Source organism: Electrona antarctica (assembly GCF_951216825.1).
Source record: "Electrona antarctica genome assembly, chromosome: 18".
Taxonomy (NCBI): domain Eukaryota; kingdom Metazoa; phylum Chordata; class Actinopteri; order Myctophiformes; family Myctophidae; genus Electrona; species Electrona antarctica.
In genome coordinates this window covers 16962529-16989317 of record NC_136799.1, presented here as the reverse complement: position 1 = coordinate 16989317, position 26789 = coordinate 16962529, and the positions used below count along the sequence as shown (strand labels likewise).

Genomic DNA, 26789 nt, shown 5'->3' with positions numbered 1-26789 from the left:
GTCCTTGTAATGGCAATGTCCCATTATACACACATACTGTAGTATATAATTCTAATTTGTCCTAAATGTCCTGTTGTCTTGCTCTGCGTCTCCCTCCAGGATGTGATGGCCGGTATCCTGTACAGCACCCTGATCCTCCTCGCCCTCCTGCCGGCCCTGGACTTCATTGACAACTTCAACCTCACCTGTGCCTACGCCCCTCTCATCATCGTCACCTTCCCCTTCCTTCTTGGCCTCTTCTCGTTCACCCTGGACGCCTGGAGCACCTCCCGGGGAGACACCGCTCAGATCCTGGGCGTAGGGGCCGGCGTGGCCTTGGCATCTCACATCAACAACCGCCTGAACATTCTGCCCGATACTCCCCTGGATCAGCTCCCTTACTGTACTCCTGTGCTGGGTATAGGCCTGGTGGCAACAGCCACGTTGAAGCTCTTCATTGGTGTTCTTGTTCTGATGATGACACGAGCCATCATGAAGCTGGTCACGATCGTGGTGGTGTGCCGGGTGGCGGGGATTCCCAGCACAGATGTGAGGAAGGCTAGACAGAACATGGAAGTGGAGCTGCCTTACAGATATATTGTCTATGGGGCCGTAGGCTTCAATGTTCAGTTCCTGGTTCCTCTGCTCTTCAGCTACATGTAGCTCCTATGATTGGACAGACTGGACGAGTGACCACTTTCTAGTTTACGGAACGGAGGGGGTTTGACTTCACTCTGTGCGAGCACTAATTTAAATGCTGTAATTACTTATTCTCCCCCCCCCCCCCCCCCCCCACACACACACACACACACACACACACACCTCTGACCTCTGAGGTCGTGATGGTAGCAAGGGGATGTCACTACCTACAGCACTGGTCTATTTCCTGATATGAGACTTTGCCCTCTTTCTCTCTAAGGTTTGGGGTAGTGGAATCTGATCCCTAACACTCATCTCAGGCTTGTTTAAATCTCAGCCAAAGAGGAAGAACTGTTCGTTTCTCTTCATCTGTGTGAGTTTTAGTCTGGCTGCAGGGGCATTACAATCAACACCAGCCAAGTGGCCCAAAACTTGAACATGACTCTATCCCTCCCTTGTTGGAGTGTTCATGCACACGCATTATGCCCGCGTCATTCAAAACCCTGATAGGGTCGTGTGTAAAGACCCACCCCTGCCTGTCTGTACTGTGCACACTCTGTCCGCTGCTGCGCTGCCGTGTCAATACTCGGGGAGTCTAAAAGTTTGGAGCACCCCGAGTTGTAGATATTTCTCTGCGAGTCTGCCTCAGTAGTGATACATTTAGGCATGCTTAAGTTGTAAAAAGAATTATATGAGTATGGGAGCTTGCTTTTTGTAAATGTCTTTTGCTCAGGCACAATCATAATGTAACCATTATTGTTCATGTTTGGTAGGATTAGTTGGGGTTTGTTATTGAGTTAAATTAGGTTTAGTTTGTTTTGCTTGTTTCTTTGTGTTCCCCATATAGCCTTATTTTATTTAATTAAGAGCCAACACAGAGCGATATCTCACACCACAGACTCGTAATAACCTTGCGTCATTGACTGTGTCACTAGATTTTCCACCTCGGAAGACGGTCTGGACTGTCTGGTAACCACAGAGCAAAGAGGCAGGCGGGGCGGGTCTTTATGCAACCCTATCAGGGCTTTCAATGACGCATTATGCCCTCCCGGCAAAACTCCTCCTCCCTGTCACATGAAAAGAACAAAGTGACTTATATCAGAGGAGGTGTGGTTGTCCCCAGCCCCTCCCCACGACCAGCCACTAGGTGTCAGGAGTACCATGGACTACTTGGGGGTGGTGCTTTAAACTACACAGCCATTATTAGCAACAGAAGCTGTGCGTTTGCCTATAAAGGACTGCATTTTGTAGCGTCATACCACTGATGGCGACATGCCATGACCTGTGTCTTAGTAGTATTATTTTCAATGTCATATGAAGCCTTCAGACAAAGATCCATTACACACATTGTTTAAAGGTTTTATTTGAGTTTCTTCTTAACCAAGACCTTTAACCCTGTCACAGCTTCCTACTGTACACTTTTAAGTACATTTTAAGTGCTCGGGTATATGGGAAGATTACACACTTCATTCCTAATGACTAATGTGGTGTGTAAAGGTTTGAGTAAAGTTGTTTATTTTCATTTAATATTCCATTACAAATAACATGCTAGTCCTCAAGCACTGTAAGTGACTTCTGGACTGACTGAAACATACAATTGCAAGTATGTTGGCATTTCTTATTTGGCACTCAGTCTGAAAGCTTCATTGATGATATTGAAAATATTTGAGCTTCCTATTTTCTCTAAAGGCAATAAGATTCTTGTGATTTTAAAGGATTTGTCCGTGGAGTTTTTTTTTTCTTTATCCTCCAACTGGAGAATCCTACAGGAATTGATGTTGTAACCTTGGACTCCGGACATCTTTTCAGGACTCCGGACACCTTTGCAGGAGATGATTAACTGAACGTTAAGTTGTTGCTTTACATCTATCTCCCCCTGGGGAGTGGACAACCTCCTGCAATGAACATTCATTGTCTGTTTTGTCTCATTGTTTTGTGTTCACTCTCCATTTGAGGGTTTCTTTAAATTGCTGATGTACAGTGTTGTTTCCTCCTAAAGGGCTCTTTGTATCCCTGTGGATATCCCATGTTCAACTGATTCTGTCTTTATGTAGATTAGTCACCCTGTTCTCTGAGATGGATTGGTTTTCCTGTGTTGTGAATGGATAAAAAGCCATGACTGGGCACATAATTATTCTGACGTAAGCAAGAAAGGAACGAAGGAAGTGTCACTTAATTTCACTGTGTTAAATGTATAGAGTTCTTAGAGTTTTTCTATTGTAAATATTTCACTACTCCATTCCTAGGAACATGGAATACTGGTAGTTTTATCTTCTAACAGGGAGCAGTTACATTAACCTGGTGTACCTGTTCTACATTTATATCTGATTATAAGTGGTTAAAGGGCAAGACAACAGTACTGGGTCCCAAGGACTGATGTTGATGGTCACTGTTGGCCTGTGTTGAGTACACCAGTGGTGCATTCACACAAAGCACAGCTGACTTCCTGTTGATAGCAGATGCCTCTGACCGCACAATGGAGTATCTCCTTTCAAGAGAAGATAGGCAGTGGAGATACCAATTGGTCTCAGGAGGGAACAAATGCAGATAAAGTCTTATTGATGATGTCAGTCTTGAACTCCATATTTGGGCAAGAAGATTAATCAGCGGATCTGTGGGACGGTGGATTTGAAATTTCAATTTCACAATATGTGAAAAATAGATTTACTATTTACTATATTTACTGTAGGGCCTACAGTGTGCACAGTGATCTGTGTAGTGATTTGCTAGATTAGCCGGGGGTGTGGACACCCACAAACAAACACGTCTCTAGATGGCTCACCACCAAAGATCCATTCTGTTCCTCTGAGCAGAATGCTGATACAGATGGAGAGAGCACAGAGGAAGGAGGAAGGGGAGAAGAAAGATCGTACTGTATTGTCTTCTTAACATCTGAGGCAACACATGCTATAAGAGGATATGTCAAAATGTAGTCTCCCTATTTTTCAAGATATAGAAATGGTATAAATGTTTCTTCTTCCGAAAGGGTACCCCAAATACTATTTATAAATAATTTGTCCTGATAATATTAGGAACAGTTGCAAAATTGTGTCATACTACTATCTGGTTACATTTATAGTGAAATTAACACATAGGATTTTACAGTGCATTTTTAGACTAACTGGACTCTTCTCCTTTACTTTACTTTTCGTCCCTCTCTTCTCCCTGCCCTACTCTCTCTCCAATGTGTGAGTCATTCTCCACTAACTGGACTCTTCTCCTTTACTTTACTTTTCTTCCCTCTCTTCTCCCCGCCCTACTCTCTCTCCAATGTGTGAGTCATTCTCCACTAACTGGACGCATCTCTTCTCCTTTACTTTACTTTTCTTCCCTCTCTTCTCCCGCCCTACTCTCTCTCTCCAATGTGTGAGTCATACTGCAGTAGTAGAACCAGCACAGGGGACTGAAAGCCCTGTGTTTCTCCCTTGTCTCATATATTTTTATAGAAAGTATTCTATGGGATTGGACCAAGTAGTGAAGCTACAACTAGCCCCCAACAGCATCGTCTGCTTTTATATTTTCGCTGTGACCTATATTATTTTGTAGCCATTAAACTGTAGTTGGTAAAATTGCAAATTGGCTGGTGAAGACAGAAATGTTAAGTTTAGTGCACTGAGTGGAATTTTCATTTTGATGGAGAAGAGATTCTCCTGTTAACATTTGTAAAGTAAGTAAAGTTCGAGTCTAGGTTGAAAGAGGTTTCCTTGTTTTTCGTGGATAGATAAATTACTAAAGGTTTTCTAAGCAGGGTGGAGAACCAACACCAGCCAAAAACTGCTATGTTTTGGCTGAATGGTTCTCTACTCTAAACTCCCAACTCCTGTGGCAGGTAGCCTAACCAACCATTGATTAAACCATCTTTTCTGATCAGGTTAAATGGTAAATGGCTTCTGTTGAATCTGTGGACATCACTGTAGCTTTTGTTTTGTATGATTTTGCGTCTTTTCTTGGCATGCATGCATCCTTGTGAAATGTCAACAAACACTGGAGACACTCATTAATGCAGAGACATACTGTGTGTACAATCTGCCACCATCACTCGTTAGGAGTGATCCACTTGGTTAGATTTCCACTGCAGTTCAAAGTAGTGGGACGTGGGAAGTTAAGAAATTCCCTACAGCTACATTGCTCACAATTTCACAAATTAGTTTTGTAACTGTTGGTATGGTTGCTAATTGCATGTTGGCTTTTGAGTACCTTGTCAGTCAGCTAACCAGTTCATTTTGTTTAGCAAATCTGTTTGTCAGTTAAATGACATGTAGCTGTTGAAATTCAGAATCCACCAGTGGATTAAATAGTTATCTCTTACATCTCATTATGGGTGTCTCCATAGTATGGTTCAAAAACACATATGATGCCTTATTTGCATATTGATCCCATGTGTCTTTTCTGTAAAATGCTGTACTGCATATGTTCTACTTTCCACAAAGCAATAATTGCTATTCTTCCTTGACTGAGGCTAAATGGGTTTTCACTTATGAACTAAAGGACCATGTGAAATCCCATTTGAAATTGATAGACCAATGTGAAACTATTTCAGTCTTAATTGGCATTAAGGCTTTGGCTTCATATGGAAGCCAAGGTAACTTGTAAACGGTACTGGACTCCTAATATCGATGCACTAGTCTGTACCCAGAATGCACTGTTTTTTTCAATGCACTGAGTAAAGCCTGATTCATACTTCATTGCACGATGATGTTGGGGCAAAAATAGGCAGCATACAAGCTCTCAATGTGTGCAACACCGTTGTGTGCCGGACCATCATTTAGGCTTCAATCAGGAGGGAGTTTTTTGGCCCTACAGTAGATGCTGATCACAGGCCAGTTTAGCAGTATCCACAATGAGTGGTTATAAGGACTTGCTGTATGACCAAGCTGCAAAGTTTGACACTATCAATCACTATATTAATTTAACAGCTCATCCACCATCTCATAACATCACAGTGTGATACATTGTGAAGATTGGGATACCTGGGTTTAAGTGGCAAAAGATGTGACAATAAGCCCTACCCTTAGCCTCACTCACCTTAAACTTAACTGAAAAAAACTTTTTCTGTGATGTGGTCAGTTTTTACTTTTACACCTTGGTCAGGTAGCGGAAACCTGGATGGCACACAAAAGAACCAACTTCACTCTGGAGAATTCTAGCCTATGATTGGTCAGTTGGTCTCTGTGGCACTGGCATCTGACTGGAGGAGAATGCGGGCCGGACACGCCAGCTGTGTGTCCGCTGCTCGGGTAGCTCAACATCCTGTGGCCTTGCCTTACGCATGTGCATGTACATGTGTTTTGTCTTTGTTCTGTGTTTCAGTGTGTTGTCTGTGGTTAAAGGAAGGTTGCTGTTATTTTAGCATTTTGTTTATTGGACGATGTGATGCGACACATTTATCATGCCATTCGATGGCATTAAAGCACACCACTACGGCAACCACTAAGGGTTAAAATGGTCACATTTTACTTCATAATGGCCTTGTCCTAGTGCATTGAACTCTATGAGAATTGTGTATATACTGTATAAAATAGTGCTATGTTGCTGCAGCAGTGCAGCCCCTTATCACATCTTCCTAGATGCTGGCCACTGCAGGATGTACAACTTTTCACAAAAGGATGTCCCTGCCTGCAAACAACAAGCCAGTGGGATGTTTATCTTTTGCATTCTAATTCACATGATAGAAGATCCCTTCACAGGCCAAACCTGTGGGCGGTGAATTCCCTTTGCGAATCTTAACCACTTTCCCTGTCCATATCACTGTCATTATGGGTGAACATTTTAAAAAATGTTCAAAACTCAACCGTTTTAAACACTTTCGGGACGTGGCGTGAGCTTGTTTAGCTATTTGTCATACAGCAAAGTATACAGGGGTTAAGTGCTAACGGTTCGCAATTTTTAACCTGACACATATGTCGGGAGCCACGGGTGATTTTTAACCTGCAGCACGGGTTTGTCTGACTAATGACTGTTGGTATGTCTAACCAACGTATGCACCCCCTCACAACATAGTTTTACACACTAGAAATACAGCCATTGTAGAATGATACTGTACGTGTGTCTAAGTTGTTGTGTTGTTTAAAGTGCTGGCTGTGATATTTATATCTGGGCATAGGAAGACCCCTGTGCAGATGGGAGATAGATTGGGGAAATGAGATTGATAAAGGCGGATAAAGCCAAACTTCCTGATGTTGATGAGCTATTGTCCTGCTGTGATGGTCCATAGTGTTCAGGAGAGATGTTTTTTATGTATCACTAAATGGATAAATACCATTTTCAAATGACTGATGAGTGATGACCCAGATTGAACTGTAAAAAGGAAGGAAAAAAGTGTTGGATATTTGGAGTTGGAGATTAATTTGTTGTTGTAAAATTGTATTGTGTGCGTTTTTGTTGTTTGCGAACATATATGTTAAGATTTTGATGTTCCTGTTTTTCCCAATGTTGCTTTCTTTCATGTTGAAATGCTGACTCTCAGAGATAAGACTTTTCTAAGTGGGATGGTGGTGAAATGTTTCACGGGCTCCTGTCGACCAAAATGAGAACGGAGTTAAATGTAGCTGTTAGCTTTACGCTGTGTTCCTCATGCCCTTATAGTGCCTTCTCTTGTTCAGGAACACGAGTTGTGAGGTTACTCGTTTTTTAAATAGCCAGTTCATTTGAAAGTAGTTGGCATGTTCAAAATGTGTTAGTCCTAAACATTTGTCATCCTGTCATGCTGTCTTTGCACGTGTAACTGCATTCAATTCTGACGAGGTGGGAAGTAGTCGGTAGAAGAAGAAAAATATAAATGGTTGTTAAGTTTGTCAACTCTACCAGCCACTTTGGCAGGTGCTTTTGAGGCCTAATAAAGGTATGTTTGGCCTTAGAAAGGCAAACTTCACTAGCTGCTTTTGTGTTTTTCTTAAAGTTTATGAGGAGTTGGACTTGACAAAGTTAGGTTAGGTTACACCCAAAAATGCTACAAAATGTAACACTGGATCTGTACCAATAGCATATTATAGGATTTTTGTATTCAAAGACTTTATAGTGAATGTTTATTTGAGTTCACCCTCCCTGTGGCAGGTAAAGCATAGCTTCCCACCTCGTCTCTCAGTTGTCACTGCTTCAGCTAACATTTGCAATATACTCTCAAGTCACAATACATGTAGATGTAGCTCTTTTATATAGGCCTATATATATATATATATATATATATATACGCTATACCTTAAAATGAAAATAATTTGATTACAAGACATTTTCATTTGCATATGATGCATATTTGCATGATAAAGAAAACAAATCATTGAGTATTTGAGATTTGTCTTTTTCCCAAGACCAAATAAATTCCCTGGACCCAAGAGTTCAAATCGCATTTGAGTGGCTTTGGTAGTAGGCTACAAAACCAAAAAAGAGGATTGGGAACACTTTAATATCCAAGCTGTGATCATAGAATTAGTTCAGCAAACATTACATCAATAAGAAAAGTTTGATTAAACGTTTTGAACTCTTGGGCCCAGGTGATTCATCTTTTTTGTTTTTTATTAGAAAGTTACGTTATAGAAAGTTTATTTCTTGACTATTACACTTGACTTGGATAATTACATCCTCTAAAATGCATTTTTCATGCCAGCTGTCTTTTTCAGAACAGGTTTTAAATATATTATGGTTGATAAAATGTTATATTTGAAATTATACTTTTCAACTCAACGGTCTCCTTCAATGCCATTAAGTTGGTTGTATTCATCTCAGTTAACTGTCATCTGGTGTTTGTGATATTGGACCATAGAGGACCATTTATGCAGTTTTACAGTATTTTTTCTATTTACAAATTGTAATGTTGGATTTGATCTATAAATATATTTCACTCACATTATTTTGTGTGAATTAATTGAAATAATACTGATCACAACTGTTCAATCCATGCACCACCCTCTCCAACTCACTCTCTTTGACCTATAAGAGCAAATCATCTTCACCCAAGGACAAGTGTCCAATTCTGTTTTACTTGTGCACGGCTGTTTGGCAGACAAACATTATTCAGGTAAACATTCCTACCTGCAGCCTTCCACAAAAATTCTACCTGAAGAGTGTAAGGCAAAGCTGTTTGAGTGTTTTGGAGTCTTAAGTACACTTGAAAGAACACATAGTTGCAGCAAGGAATGAATGAAGCCGGGGCCTGTATTGTTTAGCTGTGTGTCTGCAAGAATCTCTCTTTTCATTCCCCAGACAAAAATAATTAAAATGTAATACCCATATTGTACATGCATGATAGAGCACCAGGTGATTTTAACTGACTAAAACCATAACTCTTTTGATGGTGCTTGTTACTCCTGATGTTTACATTGCCCCTCCCTTCAAGTTACAGCAAGATACACACAGATGGTGAACTGGTATATGTCACATTAAACTAAACTGAAGTTTCCAGAGAGCAATGCCAAAGCCTGCTTGGTACCAGGGACGTAGCAGAACTAAGAAAACACACACCAGTCCCTGGCCTGGAGATAAAACACATGTTCTACCCTCTTGGCATGTCAGCAAGTATATATTTAAGTCGGCCTTCTTGATGAATGTTTTTGGAAGAGCAAAACACGGCGCCACATTGTTGAGTCAGAGAATGTAACTAGCAGTTAACGTTATTACTGAGCCACCTGTTACCCCAGGATTTGGTATATGCCAGGGGTAGTAATGGTACTGGGAGAGCCTGAAAATGTATAGTACAGCGTTTTCAGGCAGTGGAATGCCCAGCTGACCTGCTCGTCTTTTACAGGTTGCCAGCCACCTTCGTCCAGAGCCAGACTCATAATGTGTAGTAATAACTGAAGGAATGTAGTGGTTACATCATGTTATTTATCACTTGATGATTCCAGTGAATAATTAAAACAGTTCGTTAGAAACATGCTGTAATCACGTAAAGGTCCCCATTAAAGAGACTTTTTTCTTCTAGACAGAATAGTCTACTTATGGAGAGCTTTGTCTATGGTAGAATGACATGCACGGTGATGCACCTAAAGCTCAATATCAGCCAAACCAGACCGTATCCAACCAACAGTGAAAGTATTATTAATAATAATAATAATAAATCACTGAACGGAAATGTAATACAAGGTATTAATGCAAAAAGTAAGTAAAGTTTGTCACAAAAAGACTGTTTGAGGTGTTCAGTGGCTGGCAACAGCTGGAGTTGCCAGCCACCCCCCCCCCCCCCCCCCCCCCCCCCCCGAGTATTACCAAAACCACAGCTGGAAAAATAAATAAAAATATTTCACCACTAGTCTCCCATTATCCCATACATGCACCACAACCCTCTGTCTCTTTCTTTCACATGCATGCAATCATGCGCACACACACGCACGTACACACACACGCACACACACACACACACACACACATGATGAATTCATGATCTGTTCTGTTCTTTGACTATATTTGTACGTCTCTAAATGTTTTGATGAATTGAACATGGTGGACCCTCTTGTAAACAAGTGTAATGCTTAATTGGGTCGTCCACTCACAGTTAACAGTCTTTGTATTGAGTTTGTGCTTGAAATGTACTGTAATTCTGCAAACTGTTAATAAATATTTCAATCAATCAAAACACACACACACGCGCGCGCAAATTGCAGACAGCAGGTGCTTTGAAAAGGGTAGGCCGCAGTAAAAGGCTACGTGTGTGCAATTCATTCAAAATGTATGTAGACTGGCTTCTCTACTCTCTGAAAATGAAGGGGACGTGGTTGGTTTGTGTGGTTTTGTTTCCAATCCAACGCAGTACGAATTAAGTAGTCTACTCCCACCTGGCGGCGATTGAACAGAACACACTACACACATACATTTTCGTTGTTAACTTCCATATATTGTGCCCCAATATAGCTACGTGTCAGCATCGGAGGTGATAATGAAGCTGAAGTGTATGCGTGTTACCCATTTAGTTATTTTATAATCGTAATGTATTTGACGTGCGCGAGAGTTATGGCTCGTGTTCTTCTCCTGTCCAGCGGAACTATCGAGCGGAAAGATGGGTTCCGAGGGGACTGTAAACACGGTGACGCGGCTGATTTCATCAACGTGCTCAGTTGCTCACTCAGTCAGCGTGATCTAGGGTAAGTGTTGTGTGAGGATTTTGTTTACCGTTACTGGGAGCACATTACCAATATATTAGCAGCGTAGTACAATATTTAGCGTCCCAGCTCGGCCGTGGTTGTTGAGATATCTCGCAAATAGGTCTACGACTCGGTGAGAAGAGAGTGTAATGTTTGTTAAATGTTGAATATTAATTTTCTCCACACAGTCCACCACGAACACCGAGGCTCCAACTTCCGTTAAACTGTTAAATCGAGAACATTGGAAGTTTTAGTCTATGGTTTTAGTTGAGCGTCAGTGTGATATGCTGTCCAACACGTGCATTAGTTCTGTATGCGCACACGAACGAACACGAACGAACACGCAGTGTTTCTAAAAGAAAGAAAAAACTAAACCAACTACTAATATACTTGCCCTTAATTTTCACATTTCCTGAGAATTATATACGCAAAGACGGAAATCTGGCAACAGTACGGATTAGCATGCAGAAAATGTATTTGACAGCCCCAGTCCCCACCTATCTACAGTCTTGTTGTTTTCACAGTGCTGCCATGGAGATGGTGGAGGAGAAACTCAGTGCTCTGTCCATTGCTCGGCGGTCCTGTCCAGAAGAGCCCTCCTACATGCTTGATCTCTCCATGCAGCCCTCTCGTTCTGGCTCAGCCCAAGGCCACCTTCTTGCTGTCTCCTGCTCTGACTTCTCCATCCACCTTCATGACAAGGACACTCTGAAGCTTCTGGGCGATTATAAGGGCCACAGTGGGGCATTGTGTGGTGTCACATTTGCCCACACCTACCCTGACCTGCTCTACTCTGCTTCGGCTGATGGGACAGTGAGGACGTGGGATGTCCGTCGGCCAGATACAGAGGCAGTGCAGGTGTTTAAAAGTGATCCATCGCACCATTACTGTAGCTTTGATTTGAACTGTAGTGATTTGGTGCTGTGTGCCGGTACAGAGCAGGTCAGTGACGAAGACAGTTTCCTGGTGTTCTGGGATTCCCGTGTGAGTGGTAAAATGGGAGCCAGTGGAGGCAGCAGTGATGGTACCCTCCTTGGGGTGTACTCCGAGTCTCACAGTGATGATATCACACAGGTATGTATCATCATTTTTTCTGTTTTCTTTTGAGTTCCCAGTGTATAGCGTATTGGATTTTCTTATTACCAGTGTATGTATATATATATATATATATATTTTGTATGCATATACACGACCACATTTATACATAAAAAAAACCTCACACTTATTCCCATTGTGGTACTTATTACTTAAGAGCTTGTTTCCATTGTGGTCCGTTCAATTTGATTCTTACCTGTATCCTATCCAATTGCTTCCAACATGATCAAATCTTAATCAAATAAGGTTTCTTTACTTAACAAAATAAAAATAAATCACACCCGTGTGGGCGCTCTTATCATCATACATCATCTCATTCTGGCCAATCACAATTTGCGTCCTCACTTTTGTCTTCAATTTTTGTGTTTACACACCCAGCACCCCTCAAAACATTATCAAATGTCCAAGGTTCTATTTGTGTAACAAGACACGTCTTTCTGTCTCCTCAGTCCACAATACTATCCAATAGAATAGAAACACCTTAAAAATAACCATATCAATCAATATAAATGTTTACATGTAATCTGTTCATGTATATACAATTTTCTTTATGCACTAAAAATAATAAATCGAACATCTCAACCAAAGGTACACTTCCACCCACGTGACAAGGACCGCCTGGCATCGGGCTCTACAGATGGCCTAGTGAACGTGTTTGACTTGAGTCTGGGAGGAGAGGATGAAGCCCTGCTGGCGACCTGCAACAGTGGCTCTTCAGTCAGCTCTGTCTGCTGGTCTGGGAAGGACTACACCCAGCTGCTCTGCCTCAGCCACGATGAGGGGCTTCAGCTCTGGGACCTAAGCCAGCTGGACACTGACGAGCCCCTTACCATCTATAGCACTGTAGACGCCCGCAGTCTGAGGCTGTTCTCTGGCAGTGAGGAGTCTGTGGATTACCTGGTAGGGGGGCAGTGGATGGAGGAGGCCCAGAGACTGGTGGTGGTGGCGGGGACAAACAGCGGGGACCTCCACCTATTGGATTGCGATGGTAGGGGGCTCCGTCTGTTGAGGTCCCTGCGGGGGGGCCACACAACCACAGTGCGCTGTTTCCTGTGGGACACCAGCTCAGCAGGAGAAGATAACTTGGTTACCGGAGGAGAGGATGGCCAGCTGCTCCTATGGAAACCTGGAGGGGAGGAGCTTATGCCAGGGAAGACGGAGAGCATGAAGTGTGACTCTGTGCTGAAAGTAAAATCGAGGCTCCACAAAAAACATGACTACCACAGGGATAAGAAAACAACATAGTTTAACATGGAGTTACATTTGTTTTAAAAATAACATAATGAAAATGAACAATACTAGAGTGACAGCTATTGTGCTACAAGAGTCTGCCTGGACTATTCATAAATTAGCCTTCTATAAATGTATCTATTTAATATAAAACCCTGCTTTTTGTAGCCTGTATTTTTTCATGTCAGCATAACTTGCTAATATTGATTTAAGCACTTTTCTTTTTTCGGAATAGAGAAAGCCAATATTAATAATGATCCATTAATTAAGTAGTAGAGAGGTCTTTGCTTAAATTAAGATTGATGATCATTTTAAGCTGGTGTTTTATTCAGCTGAAGACCTGTGGTAAGTTACTCTATAGCCTATTTAGTAGGCTATACATGCCGGGAGGGTTACTACTATATTCCTCTCAGTGGAATAACGGGATTGGCAGTTAAAAGTGTTTGCAGTGAATGGATTTTTTTAATGTTAATTAAATACAAAAAAAAGGTTTTATATTTCGAAAAAACATTTAATCACTTTCCAAGGGTTTGACAGGTAACTGCACTGACAGTACACTGAGTGAGTATATATTCACAATGAATAGCAGGCCTACATGGCAGTTATGTAACTCTGGTGCTACTTCCTGCAAAACGGTAAATTGCCGTGTAAATAAAGCCTAGATACTTGCATACTGGAAAACAGCGTTTCTTTTACATATTAATGCTTTGATTGATGATAAAACAATACGAAAAATGTTGAAACCCCGCGATTTTACCATCTAGACGCGGTTTAAACTGCAAAAGCCAGGGTTGGACCTGGCTCAGGCAGGTTGAGCCTCATTCCACACGGGGATGTTCCATTTGTGTATCCCATAGCCCGGATGGACGACCGGTCGTGCTTTGATTGGTAAATGGTTGTCGAGCAACCGGCATTGTATTTATTTATATTTGACAGTCTATGGTTTAAAGTTTAAAACAACTCAATACAAAACTGTTAACTGTGGATGACACCATAAAGCATTACACTTATGGTCCACCACCATGTTCAATTCATCATACCATTTAGATTTAGAGACTTACAAAAATACACTTCAATCTGGATGAAGTAGCAGCTATAGACTGCTAGCCTATCACCCAACAATCTTTGAGGAAAGTAAAGTATACTTTTATTTTGTCTGAACCGTCTATGGGCTCAACCTATCTGAACAAAATACTCTCATTATTGTAGCCAGTGCTGAGTGCACGCATATTGCACATTTGAGCAGTGTATTAATCAACCGTAATAGTGTTTTGTTTCCTTTCCCCCCTATATTTATGATCATAATTTAATAACCAAATCATGTTTTGGTTGAGGTTGCCTGACAACCAACCAGCCAATCACAGCACCACCATCTCCTCGGACTATGGGAACCAGACTCTACCATTCCACATCGCTTTCTGCCCAATCTCTTTCCTTGTGCCTTTTCCCTCACAACCTATCCCAATGCATTCGTCTCTGGGAAAGCCTCCTCTTGCTTCGTCGGTGATCGACGTGCTTTAGAGTCCAATCATGTGCTGCACAGCCCACTCGGCAACCAATCACCATCGCGTGTTGATCCAAACCCACGAGCAGGTTAGGTGCATCTCTGTTATGTGTGCCATGGTCTCAACCCAGTAATATTGACAATAGGGCAAAAAAAGATATATCCCCAATCAAACACGGTCCAAGGAAAATATACAAATATAAGTGTTTGGATAACGGAAGCAATCGAATCGATATCGGGAATGTAACTGAGTTACCGTAATCGTTTTATACCGTACTTTGTTCTTAATGGGTGTCGGAGGATTATATCGTTAGAAGGTAAAAGGTACTCGTGGGTTTGGCTGTAATAAGGCCAAGATTTTCCTGCTGTCTGGCCGCTGCTTGGGAGGCTCTTTGCAACGAGCTGGAAGTAGCCTAGCTTATACATTTCCTATCATAGGATAAACTCCTTGCCGCCGTCTTCGTTGCTCAGCAGCACACAGAGGATCCAGGTAAAGTAAAACCATAGCAGAGCAGAGCTGCAGCCGCGGCTCGTTCGGGACTCGGGACGGTGTGTCTGTCACAGTGTGTGAAGTGAACGAACGGTAGTTTAGCTCTAGCAGCATTAGCAGTGCCGTTGTATTTACATCTTGGATGATGGGTGATCGGCCAAGCCCGCCCAGGTAACGTTATCTTATTAGCACATATCACGTACAATTAGACATTTACCTGTGCCATGCTGTGATATGACGCTCATCTGTTTTCATTTTCATATGTCCACAGCTAGCTGGCGCTAGCCAGTTAGCCAGACCACTGAACTTGAGCTAACCCGCGCTAGCCGTAGCACTGTCGTTAGCTGGCTGTGTAAAATGTCATTTTATCCAGTGCCTCCTATCAGGTTATATAAAGCATAGCTGTTTCTGTATTAAAATAATATCACGGTGTATTGTGCACTGAAATTTGGTAGCTAACTATCAGTTTACTCTTAAATTCAAGTGTTTTTGTCTCGGCAGATCGGCTAACTAACGCGGCTAGCTGGCTAATGTTAGCGGGTTAGCTTTGACTTGTCAAGTTTTGAATATGTGTTGCTTACTGCCGCCAGGCCCAACATAGATGATCATGATGAAACACAATTTCTATTTGATTGCTGGATTTTAAATCCGTACAGCTAAATTGGCTTCCTAATACGCAGATATAAAAACGTAATAATGAAATAATGGTTACTTTGTTAAATCTGTGGCTTTGGCTTTCTAATAGCTTAGATTCTTCTTGATGCTCATGTTTTATTGGAGTCTGTTCGAGCTGTGATTCAGGTAAATGCTTGTCAAAGCAACGTTATCACAGTTTTGGGTCAGAAAAAGCATTGTCCAAGTCTTATGGAAAAAGTATTGGTTGACAGGGCCTGTGAATCCGGCCACATAGTTACACATACAACTGAATGAGTGGTGATACTCAGATATGAACTTTGACTTGCTTTGCAGCACATTTCTGCAATGTCCAAACGTCTTACTCTAACATGTCATTTGGCCCATTAACTGTTATGTTGGCCAGAATTATTACAGCCCTGTGGAAAAATGCATGAATCTTAATGTTCCTGAAAAAAAAATAGTTATCAGTTATTTTGTATACGTTACAGTAATAAATTGTGACATGATGGGTAGAAAGAAACGGTATGTAAAACAGGGATGCTAAGAAATGCAGCTAGGACTATAGTAACCTTCAGTCATCACTCATCAGTTGTCAATGTTTCAACTATGAGTATTGTCTACTGTCAGTGTATATAGTGTCTAACGTAATGTCTCAAGATATGTTGCCCTGAGCGATTGCGAGTCTGTGTACTTGTCAAATTACGATGACAACTTTTGGTTTTAAAAGGATTTGTTCTTGACTACAGTGTAATTGTGTAGTAATTACTGTGCTGTGCACTGAAATGGAGCAGCCTTTTGCAAACGATATAGAACTAGCTCTTTGGAGGTTTTGAACTTCTTAAACGTATGCACTATGCACAATAGAACTGTATTAATCACAGAGGAATTGATACACATGAATGTAGACAGACAGGTTTTTCCCCCCAAAATCTGTCAGGAGTATGGATAATCTTTGCTGTTGGAACATCTACCCTATCTTTGTGTCCATGCTCCAACATTGCATTGATCTTCATATGACTGTCTAAATTTGGTGGCACAAGGATGCTCAGAATTGTTGCAGAGAATGTTATCAAAGCTATCAAAACACAAGAACAACATTATTGTTATAACATTATTTGCTTGTATACAGTACTACAGTAGTATCGATGACTTTTATAATCGACAAAAGATTGTTCATTAATCATAATCAAGGCAAAGGTTTGAAATAATCGTGATATTCATTTGAAGTGATATCGCTAAGAAGCCTCTCCACTAGAGTCAGTTGAGTGAGTACCTCACCTCTCAATGAGTTTGTTCATCTCACCGAGAGTTCAGTGTTATGTCCCAGGCAGCATCCAAAGTCTCCTGGCGTTTATGATGAGGGTGTGAGGAGGAGGTGCAGCCCGGCTCTCTGATCTCTTTATCAGTACACACAGTGAAATCCTGAGTGTCAATTTAACTCGTGAGTTGCAAATGGAATAAATGAACACTCAGGATTTTACTTTGAAGTGTCTGTTTAGATCCATCAGCTTTTTGTTTGCGTTTGCCTTTATTGATCCAGCTTGGGAAATTCAGTCAATTAGAGTACAATCACCACAGTGTCATTACAGTGTCATCGCAGCATCATAGAGTAACTAATATCAATCGATTGTTTTGTTTAACTTCTCAAGAGTACATTTAGTTTCCATAAAAGTTTAGAACACAATATGCACAAATATTATTTTGTACTTTTAAACACATTGACAAGTAATTATGTGAATGTTTACAGTAGGACTGGGCAATATATTGATATTCGACAGGTATCATGCTGGGAGACTAGATATCATATGTGATTTTTTTGATATCATGAATGATATAGTATGGCATCTTTTCCTGTTTTTAACCACTTTAGCCCTAATCAAAAATAATGTCTGTTGAGGTACTTGGTAAGAAAATATAATGCCATTTGATTTTTTTTTCACCCCATATTGCCTGTCGAGTGCAGAAAATTACCCAGGAAGAGGTTGGTAGAGACTAGAGAGAGTGTACCTGTCATGAGGTTTGTTCAATATAAACTAAGGAGACCATAACTATGAGATACAATGTATTGGAACATTCCTAGGATAATTGAAATATTTGATAAGTTATTAGCTATCATTTGCTCTGTTGGGATTTTTTTTTAATATCAACAGATGTGCTGGCACTATCATACAAGTCAAAGGGTATCACCTATTTGAACCTATTTATTAAAGTAAGTAGGTCGGGAGTGGCTTATTATCGGTATTAGTAGGTATAGTCTGTCCCCGTTACAATGCACTAGACCCTGAGGTGGAGTGTCACACCTACCATCAGTTCCCACTCCCAGTACTTACCGCACAACTTGTGGCACCGTGCTACTCACACGCTGAGTAGGCACTGCTTGGGATCGTACCCATGACTGTGTGGTCCAAAGGCGAGAGCTCTACCGACTGAGCTACCTGGACACAATATTTTATTAGGAATGTTTTATTGTTTTGTTGGTAATCATCAGTCATTGGTCTAATATCACAATCTGCACAGGGGTTGACAGTTGACACTAACGGTTGCCCGACTGCCTGTGGCAATTAAATGAAACATTTGGGCAAGTTAACTAGTTAAGTTTACTTTCAGGTTGCTCGAGAAGGCTTCAGTAAATATTATTGGCTATTCATGAAGAACAATGCAACCTTTTTACAACTATCAGTTGCCCTCATTCTGGTTTTTCAAAGTGACAGAGTTACAACTCTGCAGTTATCCATTGGATTTAACACTCATTTGCCAAAATTCTAATCATTTTATAATGGACAATTTACTTTTCGGGAAAGTAAGCATGGCCTTTGAGTAGAACATGACCTGTGTCGCAAGTGCCTAGGCTCTGAGATCTTAATGCCAACCCCTGAAACAAATCTCATACCAGAGACTATAGTATAGATGTATTTTGAATTCAGACTTTGCCATGTTGGAACACAGACTAGATCCCTGAGCTTTTCCTCTGCCTGCCTCCCTTTCATCTTGTGTATGTGTGTGTGTGTGTGTGTGTGTGTGTGTGTGTGTGTGTGTGGCCTTGTTTTTCCCCGTTTGTTGACTTCCTGTAGAGCGCTCTCTTCCTCCCTTTCCTCTCTTTCTGTTGCCCTCCCTGTTTCTCTCCCCCTCCTCCTGACTTTGCTCTTCTTATGGTTCTCTACCCCCCATTTCTTTACATCCCCCTCTCTCAGACCGTTTCCTATGTTTCTCCTCATTGCTCCCTTTTCTCTATCTTTGTCCTCCCCTTCTTCTCCTTCTCTAATCCTCTGTGTGGATGTCGTCTGTTCTCTTATGTAAGAGAGACTCAGGGAGGGTAATGTGTTTGTGCTGTGTGCCGTATGCCCGGCGAGCCGACAAGCAACCGCGGTGGAACATAGTCGAGCCTCTCACCATTAGCCTGCCTGTCTGTTTGGTCAGCCTGTCAGATTGGCGGAGATAGAGACAGAGAGTCAGAGAGAGCAAGAAAGAGAGAAGTACCAATGGTAATTCTTGGGGATTCCACTCATTCCAGTGCCCCTGTGCACAGGTAAGTGCTGTTGTCACTGTCTGTGTTATCGAGGGAGACGCTTTCCGGAAATGAACATTTTGTATACAGTTACATTTTATATATACATGTATTTAGGGAATGTGTTTGTTGGATGGTATTAGGCTGTCTGTCTGGTAGTGTTAGGCTCTTTCTGTTTGTAGGTGTTAGGCTGTTTGTCTATTGGGTGGTGTTGAGCTGTGTTTTTGCCAGTTGACCGCTGACATTCGTAATGGTGTGAAAAGCACAGAATGCTCCTTGCTAGCATGGTCAAGGTTGCCATTGGCAATGCAGCTATGGCAACGCTGTTGAGGGTGCTGCTATCTATGAATTATTTTCTTTTTTCTTTTCTCTGCTTACTGAGACGAGAACTGCACAGTGCACACAAGCTCTCTTAAGACGTATAGAGAGATTTGCAAGCAGTTGAGCCTAAAACTCAGAAGATACATTTTCTCTGGGACTAGTTTGAGATTGTTTGTGCTTGTGTGTGCAGAAGAATGTGATGGAGAGGACAGTGTTTCAAGATATATGAAGTAAAGGGCTTTGGTCTTCAACAGTACAGCTTTACAGTGGGCGAGGTCTCTGAGGGAAGAGAACAAGTGTTAGTTGTGGTGAGGACATGGTGCCGTTTACAACAAACATGTGGTCCCTCAGGGAGCATTTTAAGTCCTCTTCTATTTATTATACACAAATTCAGCCTGCTATTCAGCCTTCTATCTGGAGAGAGTATGGCCAGATAGAGTATGGCATTAAAAGTTATAAAACGAAAAGTAAAATATCTTGCTAAAATGTCAACATCAATAGACAGAATTGCTCTTGCAATACTGGCAGAGGCACTGGTCATTTTGACTATTCCTGCACAATTAACAGTTTGACTGCGGACCATTTACGGCCGTCTTTCAGGCTAGACTGCCTATGTTTAAAGTTACCTTTGAACAGCCACTGCACCGCTGAGTTGCTTGTCATGAAAATCCACTTTAACCCATTTAGGCCTGACGTCGAAATAAAATAAAGTCTTCTGAAAGAATATATATTCAAAGATTTGTGCTGCATTTTCACGATTTTTCTAAAAATAGCAGACCTACAAGCTCGTAGCGCGTCACTCGGTGGCACGCTATGAGCTTGAGAAAGTGTTCTACAATTGATTAACTCGAGCAACTTGTGTTTAGAAGTCAGTGTTAAATAAATATGCTGTACATACCTCAACTAGAGCACGTTTCACTGACTGAACTGTGCCGATTCGAATGCTGTAAAGGTCTGAATTTGTTTTCATACCAGAATACCAGCAGTTATGTAGAATGGGCTACCTGCAAGAGTAAAGTCCATCCTTACATCAATAGGACCACCTTGAAATGAAGGCTTGAAATGAAAGCTTTTTTTTGCCATTCTTTTGACTTTTGTGTGCAACTTTTTTGTACGTCATTCTATTGTCAATAAGTAAATCAATCAATCAGGGTATCACATGGTCTAAATGTTTAGCTGCCTGGTTCTTCACCTACTGTATGCACCTGTCGTCAGCTTGCATTCATTTGTGCAAAATGTTTGAGGATAGCATTTCTGAAACCTGTTGGCAGTGAGTGTACTACACATGTCTGCCACTAAAACCAGGATGCAAATTATCAATTCAAAATGTACAGTATGTGCCAGGGTCAGACCGTAGAAACTAGTAGAAAGTAACTGTCTTGGTTACTAGAAAGGGTTATAAAAACATTGTTTTTAAGAGTAGAGACTAGGCTCGAAACTGTCTAGTTAGACTGATATAATGTGAGCTGAAATGTTTTTGAACTCTTTGTATTGTGCTGATAGAAGTATTCGGCAGACACGGGGACAGGTGTTGATGTGGCCATACGTTGTGCTTGCTGGTAAGGTTGTTTGTTGGTGTGGAGAACTTCTTTTATGTTGTATTTATTTACTAGTCCTGTTGCAACAGGCTTGAATGACAAAACTGTTAACTCTTGTACAGCATTCTTTTAAATTCGTTTTTGAGGAGAGATGTGGGTGATACTTGAAATCCTCTCGGCCTGTTTAGGTTCACTACTGTAGCAGTGACTTTAGAAATTAAATTACTTTGAATACTACAGTACAATTTACAATTTATTTCTAAGCTCCTGGCCTGGGTGAGTTTTGGCAAGTTGTTGCTACAGTACCATGCAGAGATCGTTATGAAATGAATGATTAGGCTACTAAGAAAAGTGCAGAGGTGGTAAAGCTGTCACTCACCTGTACTTAAGTCCTGTGATCAAAGTTTTCCAATAACACTCAGGGATTTCCTTTGCATAGAATTTTGAATGGCAAGATTTATTTTGTGCTTCACTACAAATAACAGGAGTACTCGTCTTCAACTACCCACAGTTGAGTATGAGTACCAATAATGGAAGGAAAAGGAGGGCTTCAGTGCCGGTGTGTTGCTCAAAGAGTGAGTGGTTGTCATTCAGCGAAAACATTGATGGTTGCAAAATGAATGTGTCTTATGGCACTTGGACTACCTGGAGGGAAGAGTCATAAATAAGCCTTGCATCCTGAACAGTATTTCAGATCAGACTCGGAGAGATTAAAAGGCCCTTCACTCTGAGCTGCGTCCATCCATCTCCCCCAGGCAGCAGGGCCATGACGCCACTCTAACATTCACTAATCTGTGTCCCTGTCTGACTTGTCTCCATCTCTATCTGTCTGTGCTTGTATGGCTGTCTTACTGGCAAAGGCAAGTATAGTGAGGAGGCTAGATGCTATCATGGACAACCAGCTCACACCCCACACATGGACAGATTGTGCAGCGGTTGAGCAAGAGGGGAAATGATAGATTAATCTACCCCAAGGGGAAACACAATAGACTTGGACTGTGTCTTTTGTGTCGGTAGCCATTAATATCTTTAATGGGACACATTATGGTTGCTCTGCTCGTTCAATAGTCTAATTAACTCTGAAGTAACAACCAGTGTTGGGAAAGTTACTTTTAAAAAGTAACTGGTCACTGTTCTCTTTATAAATTATAAAGTTAATAACTAGTTACTTTATTTAAAATAAATCACACTCGTGTGAAGTGAGGGGTCCAGCGAGGGCAGTATTTGTATCACCTCAATTACGTTGTCATTTACTAAACTAAACAAACATTAAAGTCCATAGACTTGGCTGGAAAAAATTACATCATAACTACCCTGAACAAACTTTAAATTTCATAGACTGGCTGCCACATGACGTAAGTTTGGAAAGCCATGCATTGTAGGGGCTAGCACCCCTCAAAAATAAAAGTATTTCTCTACCATCCCTGCAGTGGTAGAGAGATATTCTAACTCTGGTGTCTTCAGCAGGAGGTCCTATACACAGGTTTAATGTTTGTCTTTAGTTAAATGTTTGTTTTGTAAACGCATTGACAATGAAGGGAAAACTTACGTCATAATGTGTCATTTACGTCATATTGTCTCTTTATTGTTAATGGCGTTTAATGTTTGTTTGCACCGTTTGTTATACATCACCTAATCAACATGAGCTAGACTTTAATATATTGGCACCCCTCACTTCACACAGGTGTGATTTTTGAGTGGTGCAAACCACTCCAACAACCAGCTTTGTCTGTATCTGTGTATGTGTGTACCTGTACGTGGGGCCACGTACAGATGAGCACGGTTGCTATGGTTAGTGTGTGACGTCACTGCACCACTCAGTTCACACGGGTGTGATTTTTATTTACATCAACCACATAACACCCTAGCATCCCTATACTTTAGCCAAAAATAACAGATCTACAAGCTCACAATGCCTCACACCGCAAGGTGAGATTGTAGAAAGGCTAATTTCTGCAAAGAGGAAAAAAAAGCAAACCAACTACAGAGAGCCATAGGTCAAGTCTACTAAGTATTGAGGGTTTAAATGCTTAAATGTCTGAAAATACACACAAACATGAATTTACACAACACTGACAGTAAGTATAGCTATCTATGAAAAGTTTAATCTGCAACACAATTGTATACAATATGCAGTGGGGGTCCCTGCTTCATCTCTCTCAGGGTCCTTGGCCTGAAAAACGTTGAAGACCTCATCTTCAATTTGAGCATATTCAATGTCCAGGTAGTTTAAAACATCTTTCTACACTGTGGCCCTGCTTTCACCGGCATTTTTCTGACTAGTTCTCTGAAGGCAACAGACTAAACCGTTGTGATGGGAAGCATGTCCTCAACAATATACCTGGCAATCAATCTGTTTTGTTGAGTCTGGGTGACATGCTGTGGCGATTAAAAATACAGTATATATTTTTGAGGGGCTGTTTAGATGGAGTAGCTCATCTGGGTCACTGCTGGTGGTACTAGAGACCCAAGGTGGGGTCTTTGGCGACTAGTTGAATGTATAGCCCCGGCATGCACTTGTTGTTAGGTGCTTCAGGAGATGGCTGTTACTCATGTTTTCATTTGACTACCATATTTTAGCGTCCTTTATATCCACAAATTCAAAATAATTGTTCGGTTTTGGTGGCGTGTTGTGTTTGTGTATATTTTCCCCATAAGGCAAAACCCGCCTGACTCTGTCTCTGATTGGCGTACCCTGAAATTGTACCCTACGTTAACCAATCATCGTGCTTTGGCTCATGTTAGTGTGAGAGTACATCACCGGTAGGTTTAGGTGGCAGACTCTGCAGGTGGGGGTTCAGCTGGATCACTTAACGTAACGCATGCATTTAAATCACAGTAACTATAACGGCATTACTGAATGGGAAAAGCTAACTAGTTAACGTTATTACTATTAGTTACCACAAAATTAGTTGTTACAGTAATGCGGTACTTTGTCCAACACTGGTAACAAGTTCATTACTGTAAGGACACTATAATCTGACAGACTGACAATCTTGTATTCGTATTTTTTGTACTGCATAATGCAAGCTTTGTTGAGGTTGAGGGTGTATACTGTTGTATACCTTTCTTCCTTATTGTCTCCACCAGGCCGAAGGCATGGGGAGAGAGTATGTTTTGCACTCCGTCCGTGTGTGTGTGTGTGTGTGTGTGTGTGTGTGTGTGTGTGTGTGTGTGTGTGTGTGTGTGTGTGTGTGTGTGTGTGTGTGTGTGTGTGTGTGTGTGTGTGTGTGTGTGTGTGTGTGTGTGTGTGTGTGTGTGTGTGTGTGTGTGTGTGTGTGTGTGTGTGTGTGTGTGTGTGTGTGTGTGTGTGTGTGTGTCCTTCCTTCCTTCCTTCCTTCCTTCCTTCCTTCCTTCCTTCCTTCCTTCCTTCCGTCCGTCCGTTATCAGCTAATCTCCGGCACCGTTGGCCCGATCCATGCCAAACTTTGTACACACACTCCCTGGATGCCAACAACGAACCTCTGCCCCAAATATTCTTCAATGGCCTGTTATAGCGCCACCATGAGGCCGATTTAGGCAAAACACATTTCTGTACATTACTCGTACACATTTTATGCATACATCACACAATTCGGTATACACTATCTTCATAGTCATGTGATCAACACGGATCTGCACCATTTCCCATCTTCCATCCTGATTGGCTAAGATTGGCTTCCAAAGCTCACATGGTCCGTTTCGAACAAAATGTCGCAAATCACAAACACAGTGTGCAATTTCCGTGAAATTATACACGCACATTTCCACTAGGCCGAGGACGACATGCCACTCATTCTTTTCCAAATCAGCCTCATGGTGGCGCTATAACAGGCCAATTCCTGTTTTTAGCTATAACTGCATCGATCTGTATACAACTTATGTATGCGCACTCCCTAGAGGCCATGGAAAAACATTGTCTCTGCATCCCTCCACATCTACCGGTTATAGCGCCACCATGAGGCCGATTTCTGCAAAACACATTGCTTATGTTAGTCGCACAGATTTCATCCAAATCTCACGCAAATCGGTACACATGATCTCTGTAGTCATGTGAACAAGACAGTCTCAGATTCTACACTGATTGGCTAACATTGCCTTCCAAAGTTTTCAGGAGTGGCCTGTTTTGTTCAAAATGCTGCACATGTCCTGCTCATCCAGAATTCTATCCTCAGAGATGCTATGAGTGATCTGGCTCTGCATTTCCTCAACAAAAGAACATTGTTGCAAAAAACAAACAAACAAACATGTTTATATTACTCCTAAACATTTTGCCAAACATCTCACACAGTCCTATCCTCCTGGTGGAGACCTGTGCCCGGAAGGGCACTTTTTCTAGTTGATGGTGTTTCTTGTGTGTGATGTCTGTATCAACTGCTAGTCCAGAACCAACCACATAAATGTTTTTTTTTTTACACATCATATAGTGGTTACAGTATGATTGAGTAATGCAGAAATATGTATTACACACACAGATGAGCAGACTCAGACTTTCTCTTAACGCAACCGCACCGCAGCAGCCTCCACACAAGAATTATCTTTCGAGTTGTTTTTAATACTTACAATTTTTAATTCTTAAGCCTCTAAATGTTTTTGTAACCAATTTCGCGAATATTTGTCAAACACAGGACCATAGCTGAATGTGTAGAGAGTCCGTCTGCTACACAGAAAGTCCCGGGTTGGCTTCCCCGGCCCCAGTCTGTGTCCCTAAGCAAGACAATTAACCCTGAACTGCTCCCTGAGCACTGCCCCCATAGCGCCTAGGCCACTGCTCCTAATAGGACGGGTGAAAGCAGAGGACAAATTTAATCTAAATGAAAATGTACAGCGAAAAATACCCCAAATGAGTATGGTCCATGTAATGCTCTCCTGTCTGGCTTACCCAAAAAAACTATTGGTCGGTTACAACTTGCAGCTGCCCGCGTGCTGACAAAGACCAAACGTAGAGCACACATTACACCGATTTAAAGTCCCTGCATTGGTTGCCTATACATTCTAGAATAGATTTTAAATTTCTTTTACTTGTTTTTAAAACATTGAATGGAAATGCACCTGTCTTATTTCTCAGAAATGCTTCCTAAATATGTGCCCAGCAGACCCCTTAGATCCTCTAGTGCTGGTCTCCTAGAGATTCCACTAACACAAAAAAATATATGGAGAAGCCGCCTTTAGCTACTATGCCCCTGTGCTGTGGAACAGCCTGCCAAGGGATCTACGGTTCTCTGAATCTGTGGACATTTTTAAACAAAATCTTAAGACACACCTTTTTAGCATTGCTTTTACCTAGATCATTGCAATGATTGCATGTCCGTTTCCTGTTTTAGTCGCTCCTTTTTGTTATTACTATGTAGTTGATGCTCTCTTGTATGTTTTTTTGCTCTTTCTTGTTATATTTTTGCTCTTTCCGTGAAGCACTTTGAACTGCACTCGCTATATAAATAAAGATTGATTGATATTATTATTAAGGCAACTCTGTGAACACAGGCTACAGAGCATGTGGGTGGGACTGATAGACATTGTAGTTGTTTGAAGTAGAGGTTAGAGGTTTGTCAGTAGATTTTTGTTTATGTATAAGATTTGTCCTTCACAGTGTATTTCAGATGTGGAGTTCTGAATGGTTATTATGACCAAGTCTCTTGGCAAAATCTGATTTTCATTGATGTGTTGCATTGTTAGGTTGAAATAAACATATATCTATGACAGTGACAGTGTGACACTAGTGTGTGAGTGTAAATTGCTGCTATGGCCTGCAGGGTCTCATTCATGTCATATTACATAACTATGGGAGCTAAGCATGAAT

At 41.4% G+C, this 26789-nt stretch overlaps 3 protein-coding genes across 9 annotated transcripts in view; all 3 read left to right on the top strand.

Annotated features, from left to right (window-relative positions):
- Nucleotides 1-8461, top strand: part of LOC306942795 (sphingosine-1-phosphate phosphatase 1-like) — a 31063-nt gene extending 22602 nt beyond the window's left edge. Inside the window, exon 3 of the mRNA XM_079528887.1 lies at nucleotides 100-8461. Coding sequence (XP_079385013.1) covers nucleotides 100-642 — 543 coding nt within the window. The 3' untranslated portion in view covers nucleotides 643-8461. The remainder of the gene's footprint in view (nucleotides 1-99) is intronic.
- Nucleotides 8462-10563: 2102 nt separating this feature from the next.
- On the top strand, nucleotides 10564-13683 carry wdr89 (WD repeat domain 89). Of its 3 annotated transcripts, none has more exons than XM_079527283.1 (3): nucleotides 10564-10691; nucleotides 11216-11765; nucleotides 12375-13683. In XM_079527283.1, exons 2-3 carry the CDS (start codon nucleotides 11223-11225, stop codon nucleotides 13029-13031), a joined length of 1200 nt encoding a protein of 399 aa, XP_079383409.1. In that variant the 5' UTR covers nucleotides 10564-10691; nucleotides 11216-11222; the 3' UTR covers nucleotides 13032-13683. The 3 variants fall into 3 exon arrangements, with proteins under 3 accessions (XP_079383409.1, XP_079383410.1, XP_079383411.1); XM_079527284.1 differs by lacking the exon at nucleotides 10564-10691 and adding an exon at nucleotides 10704-10812; XM_079527285.1 differs by lacking the exon at nucleotides 10564-10691 and adding an exon at nucleotides 10724-10824.
- Nucleotides 13684-14590: 907 nt separating this feature from the next.
- The window catches only part of ppp2r5eb (protein phosphatase 2, regulatory subunit B', epsilon isoform b), a 49093-nt gene continuing 36894 nt past the window's right edge, over nucleotides 14591-26789 (top strand). For 2 of the 5 annotated variants that reach the window (XM_079528724.1, XM_079528723.1), the window contains exon 1: nucleotides 14621-15010. Coding sequence is in view for 2 of the 5 variants with exons in the window: in XM_079528722.1 (XP_079384848.1) it covers nucleotides 15153-15181 (29 nt within the window). In the remaining 3 variants the exon portion in view is untranslated. The other 3 variants (XM_079528725.1, XM_079528722.1, XM_079528721.1) reach the window with 3 other exon arrangements.

What these genes read in the sequence shown, in the direction of transcription:
- wdr89 (XM_079527283.1), top strand. Translation starts at nt 11,223, where the DNA reads ATGGAGATGGTGGAGGAGAAACTCAGTGCTCTGTCCATTGCTCGGCGG. An exon ending in ACAGTGATGATATCACACAG is followed by an intron (nt 11,766 to 12,374) that starts GTATGTATCATC and finishes TCTCAACCAAAG; the next exon opens with GTACACTTCCACCCACGTGA.